The sequence below is a fragment of the Sinocyclocheilus grahami genome, unplaced genomic scaffold (genome assembly GCF_001515645.1).
Source record: "Sinocyclocheilus grahami isolate Dianchi unplaced genomic scaffold, SAMN03320097.WGS_v1.1 scaffold449.1, whole genome shotgun sequence".
Classification (NCBI taxonomy): Eukaryota; Metazoa; Chordata; class Actinopteri; order Cypriniformes; family Cyprinidae; genus Sinocyclocheilus; species Sinocyclocheilus grahami.
In genome coordinates this window covers 214,086-225,004 of record NW_015505628.1, presented here as the reverse complement: position 1 = coordinate 225,004, position 10,919 = coordinate 214,086, and the positions used below count along the sequence as shown (strand labels likewise).

Sequence of the window (10,919 nt, the reverse complement as noted above, 5' to 3'; positions counted from 1 at the left end):
TGTTGTTCCAAATGTTTGAATTGTGTGTGTGTATATGTGTGTGTGTTGCTATGGTGTTGCACACTGGTGGTGAATGAGGAGATACCCCCTGACAATGTAAAGTGCTTTGAGTGCCTAGAAAAGCGCTATATATAATTGTAATTAATTATTATTATTATTATATGTTTGTAGTGTGTTGCTATGCATTTGCATATGTTTGTAGTGTGTTGCTATGCTGATGCATATGTTTGTAGTGTGTTGCTATGCTGTTCCATATGTTTGTAGTGTGTTGCTATGGTGTTGCTATAGGGTGTTCTGTGTGGTTGCCAAGTCTCTGTCATATTCAGCTCTGTGTGATGATCATGTGAGCTGTTCTGGGTTTCTGCAGTGATGGTGGTCTGTGAGTTTGTAACGACCCCCTCAGGACCTCATTTCTTGCTGCTGCTTCTTAACGACCCTGAAACCAGATCTCTGCATGACAGTCACAGTAAAATCAGAGATGGAAATTAGCCACTAATTAACAAGCTTCTAATGATGCTATTTAAAGCTCTTTATCTAGAGTCCTCAGAGTTCATAGTTATGGTGCTTTGAAGAACCTAGAAAATACGACACCAATGTGAGATAACTGATGCTTATAGTTTCTATATGATCCATAAATGAAAATGAATTAAATGAAAATAATGTCACAATGCAAAACACACCTATAATAATGACAAACCCATTTTATAATTTCTATTCCAAATGTTTTTTATTTTCCATGTTATTTATGGGGTGATATTAATCTTATTTAATTTATGAAAATACTATACATTAATCTTAAATAAAAATCTAAATCATTTTTGTGTTAATATATTTTGAAAATAATGCGAAACAATGCAAAACTCTAATGCAATGCAAAAATATATAATTTATATTTCAAATAATGTATCATTTATACTTCACAATTAATTATTTTTGGGGGGGTGAAATTAATTGAATATATAATGCAATAATATGAAAACACTATACATTAATCTTAATTTAAAAAATAAAAATTATATATTTTTGTTAATTTAAACATATTTAAAAAAAAGATTATGTTAATTAGCATATGGATTACTGACCAATTTCCAGTTTACTATATATTACAATAGAATACTGTCATTGTGAATTGTAAAAATGTTTCAAAATGTTTACTGTATTTTCTATCAAATATGTTGTTGAGCAGAAGAAACAAAAAACATTAAAAAAAAAGTTTGATTCAAAAGGCTTTTGGGTCGTTCTGTGATTCTGATATTTATATTATTTGCGGTGAAATAAATATTTAATTAAACAAGAAAACCAAAATAGTAAATGCCATTGATGCATATTTACTGAGTAAAGTGACTCCTTGAGTTACAATCATGCAAACTTAAAAAAAAATAAAATAAAAATTAAAACTGTCACCATTGAAATATAATGCAATGAAGATTGCTGAAGTCAACAGATTTTACTAATATACATACCGATCTCTGTCTAAATATAATATGATAATGCTGTCATTTTTCCAAAGTAATTTTTACCCCCTTGTAATTTGGCTCCAAATCTCATTTTGACCTCCTATACAAAATAATGGGTTACTCAGTAAATATTCATCCTTTGCATTTAATATGGCTTTTATGTTTGTCTTTCTTCAGGAAAAATATGAACAAAATCAAATCTTTTAGCTGGGGAATTTTCTCAAATGTGTTTGATTTGACGCTGGATTGACCCTGTTTTCTTTGGAGAGCAGTGCATGTTTTTGCGCTTTGGTTTTCTACCAGGTTTTGATGTAAAAAGAGCCAGTTATGGGAATAACTGATGTCACATTGACATATCAATCAATCATACCAGTGTTTGTCAATCCCGATAGCGTTAAAATACATCTGCTCCATAACTAAACTAAACCCACATCAGCTGTTTTACTGCCGTTATAAAACCATTGAGCCAGAGATCACAGTGTTTGCTCCTCGCGATAGATTGTAGACTTTGTAGCAATCTATAACTTTAATACGCCGCTTGAATGGAGCGCAGGGCTGTTCAGATTCAGATTGTATATATGACACTGTGGCCTATATGTTCCTGTTTTGGTGGCATTACTCCGACATCGGATTAAATTAGAGTTTGAATGATGTCGGTCGGATATGAGCACTTTTCTGCATTTCCTCACTGATCGTCTTGTTTTGACAAGAATATCTCGGTAACGTTTCCAGGATGTGCTGTTGATGTAGGGGTCATCTGCTGCTCACATCATCACGGCTGTAATTAGACTTCATTAGGAATGATGGGATACTCCTGATGAGTCTAACAGCATGGCTATGTTAAGAATAGCATACTAGTCATACTATATGCACTATATAAACTATGCACAGTGTGCAAATTGGCCTAATGGATGGGCTTATGCCGTACTAATTACAAACTGTAATTGTCTAAATGAATTGCAATCCCACAATGCAATGCACCTGACATGACTTTCCATTTGCAGCTTGATTCAAATGAACCGAAAGTGTTATCCGCTGTGATTCTTAATGTCCTTTTTGACAAAAAATGGTTTAAAAGTACAAAGCAACCATATTTATCCTCAATGCAACCAAAAATGATTAAAAAAAATATTTAATAAAATAAATATGAACTGAAATAATAATAATAATAATAATACAAAATATTATCAACATAAAACAATAATAATATAAAAAATAAAACTTTTTTAATTTCTCATTTTAATGAAGTTTACTTAATGTTCTAAAATATCTAAAACTAAGATCTAATTAATAAAAATATATAAAAAAAAATGTTTAAAAAGAAAGAAATGGAAAACTACAAAAAAATAAAACAAACACAACAAAATTGCAACAACTTTACCTAAAATTAAAATTAAAAATAAAGAACGGATTAAAAATATTAATAAAAACTTATAGTATCTTGATCATAAAATAACTAAGAGTTGGAGTCATATTTCCTTTATTCTTGTGTAGTTTTGTTGGTTTTTCAGGACATTTTCACGTTATAGATCCGCATAATTTCACGAGCTTCTACCAAATGACGGATGAATTTGTTTGCTTGGACACAAAACCTTTGACATCAACAATAAAAAAATATGGAAGTGTTTTTTACTTCCTTTTTAAAAGTGATAATCCTTTTTATTTTTGCTGTCCTAAATATGCACCATTATACGGTTGGTTGCGTTTTATTATTTGCATTTAGCATAATTTTTCTCCTGCTGTCTGTGAGCCATTAGAGCAGTTTAAAATCATTATAGTGTGTGTTACAGTACTTACTGAAGTTTATGGGATTGAACTATTGCACTGACTAGTGGAGAACATTTGCAATAGATATTTCTGACAGAGAAATTATAGCGCACCTATTATGCAAAATCCACTTCTACATGGTGTTTGGACATAAATGTGTGTTGGCAGTGTGTGAGCACAACCGTCCTACAATGATACAAATCCACCCACTCCTCATGTTTTAATCCCCTTTAAACCAAGGCAGTCTCACTAGGCCTGATGTTTTGAGTCTCATGCAGTGTGACGTCACATTTTCTCCGCGCTCGAGCAGCTGTAAGGTCAACAATGTCTCGCAAGCAATCCTGATGCTCTGTGTTTGGATGTAAGACTGAAAATAAGAGTCTTCATTTTCTCCCAACATCTGAGCTGCTGAGGATGCTGTGGATTACTTTAATTTTTCAAGGTAATGCGCCTCAAAATCTACCTAAATATGTGTATCACTCCAGACTCCTTTGTGGATGTCATGTCGTTATAGTGCTTAGCATTATAACCGTATTTGTGTGCGTACATTAGGTCTTTTTTTTACTGATCAGCGCCGCGCTTGTGAGATTAGTTTGCGCCGTTCGTAGCGTGAGATTCGTTCGGTCGCACGGCTCGGTCCATAGGTCCGCACCGATGACAGGTCAGCGCGGCGCGAGCTCTGTAACATCGCGCTGTTTCGTCCCACTTTCAGTGCATTTGGCTTCCCATATGTACAGCTAAACACCGGTTCTCTCCTCTCAGTTATGTTGCTTCTACTGGCTGTTTATTGCTGTAGATATGCAATGCAGAGAGACGTATACGCGACGCCCTCTTCTGGAGACGGGCGGGAATATGCAGCTCATTTGCATTTAAAGCTATACACTCCGAAACAGCTCTATTTTTAGACACACCCCAAAAATGACATTTTCAAGCTGTTATAATAAATGATCTGTTGGGTATTTTGGGCTGAAACTTCATAGACACATTCTGGGGACAATCAAGACCAATATTACATCTTGTAAAAAGGGGCATAATAGGTGCCCTTTAAATAGTGTTGACATCATCTTTTTTAATAAATGTTAGCATATACACAGAATGAGGTTTAATGACAGTGAGGTTTTTTTGTGCTTATTGCAAGCAATGGAATGCACCAAAACATGAAAACGATTAAACAGCTGCCCGCGTGAATGACAGTAAATCCCTGTGGAGTAAACAGTTTCTCTGTCCGTTGGCTCTCGTTGTGACGTCACATTTATTGGCAGTAAAGGTCATACTTCAGTCTGGCTCCGAGTTTTGTTCCAGCTAGTTTGGCTTGGAAAAGCTCATCCATCTGTTTGCTCTGGGCATCAGAAAAATTATTCTTCCAGTCGCCCACCTCACCTGAAGACAAAACATGTGACAGGAAGATCACAAAGGAATCCTTTAATGTAAATGATGTAAATAAGAGATTTTTAATTTCAATACAGTTTTATTTGTCATGCTACTAGCTACACACTGCAAAGTTTCTGGATTAACTGCTGTATTTAAAGGAATAGTTCACCCCAAAAAATGAAAATGGTCATAATTGAATTACCCTTAAGTTGTTTCAAACCTTTTTGAAAGTTTCTTTTTTTTCTGCTGAACATAAAGGAAGATATTTTGAAGAATGTGGGTATCTGAACAGTTGCTGTTCCCAAATTGACTTCCATAGTATAAAAAATACAATGGAAGTCAATGGGGACCAGAAACTGTTTGTTTTGAACTATCCCTTTAAATGCGGATTTGAATAAAAAAATGTGATTATTGACAGTGATAAACCATAGCAACGGATAGGACAAAAAATCTGATACCTTATGTCAGAATAGAGCTATGCGTTAACTCTTATAGTGAATATGCTTACTTTTTTGGCAGTATAATTTTTATATTTTTATGTCAGCAGATGATTTTGCAGTATTAACTATTTTTGTGCTTTGTAAAAATAACTGTTTTGTGAAAAATATTGAGGTCATTTATAAACAAAAATCTTTTTTTTTTAATGATTAAATATTATGGAAGCCCATTTCCACCAATATAAGAATAAAGGTAATTATGACTTTTTATCATGCAAATGAATTTACATCTCGTAATTGTGAGTTTTTCTCAGAATTGTGTGATATAAACTCAGAATTGCAAGTTATAAAGTGAAAATTGTAAGATATAAAGTTAGAATTGTAAGATACAAACTCACAATTCTAAGAAAAAATGGCAGAATTGCAAAATAAAAAGTAAAAAAATGTTCTGCTCATTAGCAAAAAAACAGGCTTCTATAAAATGTGTGTGTGTGTATATATATATAATGCTGAGATATATGTGAGATATTAGTTTTAGACATAATATAAATACATATAAAAAGAGCTACTATCTACATTGATTTTTTTTTTATATAGTTCTTCACTTGTATGTAAAGAATGCTGCAACTGAGGAATTTAAGGATAAACATCAGAGTTGATTCGATCTGAGATCCATCATGAAGGGATTTTTTACCTTTCCTGAAGAAGATGCTGCCAAAATTGCCATGAGATTTCTGGGAGTTTTCCAGCATGGCGCTGAACGTACTCTCTCCAGCGATGCTGCTGACCTGCTCATCGGTCAGTGGAAGGCTGAAGAACTCTGAGAGTTTCTTCACACCTTCTGGCAGGTTCTGCACGGACAGCAGAACAGCCTCAGATGTTTCAAACTCAAACAGGTCTTTGCACCACGACAGGTTAAAAAGTCAACATGAAGTCAGATTTGAGTTTATTTACATAGCTAATAATGGTTGTGTAATTTTATCATTGCACATTGTTCTAAAGTCTTCAAAATCTTTGATAAATATCTGTTTCTCTCAGAAATGCATCACATTATGGAAGTAAAATGGGTTTAATACAGATTCGCATTGACTTTTAAGACCGGCGGCCAATGAACACGAGACAGTGATGTTGCAAACACAACACGCGCAGGTTTCTCTACCTGTTTCAGTTCCTCATATGTCATGATCATCACGTTTGGGTCGTCTAGACGTTTCTCCCAGGCGAGAGCGTGATCAAAATAAGAGCCCCAGGCAACTGAAGAGGAAACATAAATAACATCTTTTTTTTGTAATAGAAACACATAAATAAGTTTAGTCCTACACAACATTCCTTTAAATATTTCAGTATTTAACTTTCATTATTCAGTGTTTTCCCACCTTCACCAGCCATGAAGTCTGAGAAGAACTTGTCCCACGGCTCAGCGCTGGGCAGAACCGGGTTTTTGTTCATGAAATGATAGTATGAGACGAGTGTGTCTTTCGGGTTTCTGAACACCACCAGAATCTGAAAATCGACAATGTAGAAGATGAAGAGCATTAGATGAGAGAAAATAGTATGTTCTGCTCTAATCTGAATGAATCTTTATTCCTAGTATACTGTATGGTATGTAATGTTTTTTTTGCAGGTAACTTTTGAACCAAAAGGCACAGAATCGTAATTCAGCTGATGCATTATGCATTTTGAAAGAATTCATTTTTTTTTTTTTTTGAAATTTGTCCAAATGCAATTTTCACCTACACTGGCTAAATAATATTCAGTCAAATCCTCACAAAGTTAAAACCAAAATGATTTTGGTTACATCCAACATCACCAACTAGTCAAATTATGATAATTTTCTCCCCTTGTCCAATTAGAAGTTATATTTACTATAATTCAAAAGTTTGCTCATCAAGTCTGCATTTACTTGATAAATAATACACTAAAAATAATAACACTGTGAAATATTATTACAATTTAAAATAACCATTTTATTGCTGTGATCAAAAGCATCATTACTCCAGTCTTCAGTGTCACATGATCTTCAGAAATCAGTATAATATGCTGATCTGCTGCTCAAGAAACATTTCTAATTTTTATCAATGTTGAAAACAGTTGTGCTGCCCAATATGTTTGTGGAAACAGTGCTACATTTTATTTTTCAGGACTCGCAGATGAATAGAAAGTTAAAAGAACAGCATTTATTTGAAACAGAAATCTTTTATAACATTATAAATGGCTTTACTGTCACTTTTGATCAATTTAATGCATCCTTGCTGAATAAAAATATTAATTCCTTTACAAAAAACCATCATACTGACCCAAAACTGAACATATGTTCTCTAACAGTGAATGTGAACGCCATTGGTGTGTTTGGCACTACAAGTTGGTATATATCTAGTGTCATGTGACCTTTGCAATGTGGTTCAAAGTGCACTCATTGTTACTGACCTTTGGTTTCTTAGTAAAGAAAGAGGGAGGGATGTTGTCAGGGTGCAGATGAGTTCCCAGAAGCCTCCGTGGAGGCATTTCAGCCAGTTTCTGTAAGACAAACAGCGTGAAACTATAATATTACGCTGATGTTTTTGTGTGTTCAGGGTAAACATTTCCAGATTTGCAGATTGCTTGTGCACTGCACTTACTGACCTCTTGAACATCTGGAGGTAAAAACTCCACCATAGGGGGCCTTTCAGGCGGTTTCTCATTTTTCCCAGTGGAAGCATTCAAGATTTTACGCAAGACTGCCACCATCCAGTTGAAACCTGTTCGAAATCAGTTACAAACAGATTTAGGATGTAGTTGGGAGAAAGAGAGAGTTAACCTCAATGAGAGATGCAACATTTGTGTGTGTATAAAGCATTCTTATATTATAATTATATATTATATTATATATAAAGCATTCACTGGGAATTGTCGCATTGAAATAATTGCAATAATTTCTGTTTGTTGGTAAAACTGCATTTTGTGAATTGTCACATTCAGTACAATGTGATAATTGCCTGTGCAAATAGTTTATAAAAACCAATTCTTATGTAAATTTGCTTGGGTGCATCAATTTTCACCAGTGTTTGATTTTCATGAATGCATAGAACTGCTTCACTCTTCAGTGTCCAGTGTTACAGCTGGTGTTGACATTGAGCATAACTCGCTCATTTTTACGTAAGAATCATAAGCGTGTGTCATGCATTGAAGAGAATCAGGCTATGTGAGGTTGTTTGTTTAAGGAATGAAAGATCTGGATTTGTGTTAAAGGCTAAATGTGAATCTTTGCATTAAAGTTTCATTCATGAAACACAAGCAGAATTCAAGTATAAAACCATTCTTATACTCCGAATTCACACGTTAAATTCATTGCAACATTTGTCTTTGTAAAATCATTGTTTTGCTGCAAATTGAATGTCAGTTGTTCATAAAACAGTTCTTAAATACGTCTAATTCAGTTCCACAACTTTAGTGGAAATTGTTGGTAAAATTACGTAAATTGTCACTTTCAGTCCAATGTGATAATTTTCAATGTAAATGGTTTGTAAAAAAACAAGTATTATGCAAATTCAGTCAGATGCACCAATTTACACCAGTGTTTGAGTTTCATGAATGCACAAAATTGCTTCACTCTTCAGTGTCCAGTGTTACAGCTGGTGTTGACATTGAGCATAACTTGCTCATTATTATGTAAGAATCATAAGCGTGTGTCATGCATTGAAGAGAATCAGGTTACGAGAGGTTGTTTGTTTAAGGAAGGAAAGATCTGGATTTGTGTTAAAGGCAATATGTGAATCTTTAATATCTAGGTTAGAGCTGTTAATTAAGTATTTGCAACAAGGTTTCATTCATGAAACACAAGCAGAATGAAAGTATGAATTCTTTCTTATGCACTGTAAATTCTCACAATAAATTCATTACAAGAATTGTCTTAGTAAAATCATTCTGTGTGACAATTTTAATGTAAATTGTTCAAAAGACAGTTCTTAAATTACTGAGTTTGTAAAACCGCATTATGTAAATTGTCACAGTCAATGCAATGTGATCATTTTCAGTGTAAATGGTTTGTAAAAACCAATTCTTATGTAAATTCGCTTGGGCGCACCAATTTACACCAGTGTTTGAGTTTCATGAATGCACCAAATCGCTTCACTCTTCAGTGTCCAGTATTGCAGCTGCATGAGTCAGTTATGCAGGAAGGATTACAGGAGAAATTCCCTCAAGCAAACTGTGAAAGACCTGACAAAAGAAGGCTATGCAGCTAACATGTAACCTGACTCCACCGGCAGCCTTTGCACTAGTTTTATGGCTTGTAGATCAAACTTTTCTACATGCACGTCTTACAGAAACAACCGCAGACCTGTCTGGTTTTACTCACCACATTTAGGGTACGCCACCAGGATAAGGTCATCCTCTCTGGCCTCCAGCTCTTTTAACTTGTCCAGGGTCTCTGGAGGGCTGAGGATCGTGGAGTACAGGATTCCCTCTCGCTTATAAAGCTTGTCTTCGTCCTTCATCTTCGCTGCCCTCTCCATCCTAGACTTCATTTCACTCATAGCTGGTGTTTGACTCATCTTGGCGGTGGATTCTCGTCCCGGTGAGGTTCAGATTCGCAAACACACACACACACACACACACACAGAGTATTTAAGTGGATCTATGCTATAGCTCAAGAGGGAGAACGCTGGAGATGTTCGCTGCCCTCTCCATCCTAGACTTCATTTCACTCATAGCTGGTGTTTGACTCATCTTGGCGGTGGATTCTCGTCCCGGTGAGGTTCAGATTCGCAAACACACACACACACACACACACACAGAGTATTTATGCTGTAGTTCAGGAAGGAGAATGCTGTAGATCCGCCCACACGCACGGCTCGCGTGATAAATCTCCATTTCCGCAGTCTGAGGGGCCCCCGAGCCAACATAAGGGCTCATAAGTGTCAGTCTGACTGATTACTCTGTGAGAGACACGCACAGCATGACTACACCAGATAGCTTTCTTGAAAAGCTGGTTTTGGCAGAGGTGAAAGGTAAAATGTAATCTGTAGTCAGTTCATGTAGCTCAGCTGCTGAACAGACGCTAAACTCACTCAATGTGAAGCAGCGTAGAAATACTTTTCTCTTTAGATTTATAAGAGCTTATTCTTGTTTAATGGCTTTTTTTAAATGCACAGCTATACTGTACAAAAATATTTTTCAAAGTTGTAAATAAAACAAAGATTACTAGAATTCATTTTAGAAGAAAATACTTCAGAATGTCATGTTTAATTCAGTGTTACTTGCCGTTTCTTTTGTAATTGTTAATGAAAAATAATAATAGTTTCAGAGTGAAAATTGTTTCTACAGCAATTTTTTTCAGTGTACAAATTAAAGGAATGCCTGTGGTTCATCTAAAAATGAAACTTTGCTGACATTTTATCCAACCTCAGGCAATCCTAGATGTAGGAAATATAGGATTCCTTCACTTGCTCACCAATGGATGTAAATGGGTGCCGTAAGAATGAGAGTCCAAACAGCTGATAAAAAAATGGAAGTAACCCACACCACTCCACACTGTAAAAAAAATTCCGTAAAATTTATGGTAAAAAAACGGCAACTGTGGTTGCTGGAATTTTACCGTAAAAAATACGGTAGCAACGTTTTAGGTTTTACGGTTTTAACTTAAATTTACAGTTAAATACCGTAATTTCATTAACTGATATAATGTTAATATACCAACCTACTGAAGTACTGAAATCTGTTTTGTAGCTTTGTAATACACTGATAACCACCAAATGCAGGCGGTGATGAGAAAGTCACATGATGAACCAAAGCCCATCACAAGCAGCTTTTAGATAATAACATATATAGAAGGTGCACAGTGTCATTCACACAAACACTAAACACCATCACGGTAACACACATGAAACTGAAATAATGCAATAAACAT

The 10,919-nt window shown here is 35.0% G+C and overlaps 1 protein-coding gene across 1 annotated transcript; it reads right to left on the bottom strand.

Moving 5' to 3' along the window:
- Nucleotides 1–4,276: 4,276 nt before the first annotated feature.
- LOC107552400 (sulfotransferase 6B1-like) lies at nt 4,277–9,625 on the bottom strand. Its single transcript, XM_016234270.1, has 7 exons — nt 9,369–9,625; nt 7,655–7,770; nt 7,460–7,549; nt 6,409–6,535; nt 6,192–6,286; nt 5,727–5,883; nt 4,277–4,604 (listed from the first exon to the last, which is right to left on the bottom strand). The coding sequence occupies exons 1-7, from the start codon at nt 9,562–9,564 to the stop codon at nt 4,477–4,479; spliced, it is 909 nt and encodes a 302-aa protein (XP_016089756.1). The 5' UTR covers nt 9,565–9,625; the 3' UTR covers nt 4,277–4,476.
- Nucleotides 9,626–10,919: the final 1,294 nt, after the last annotated feature.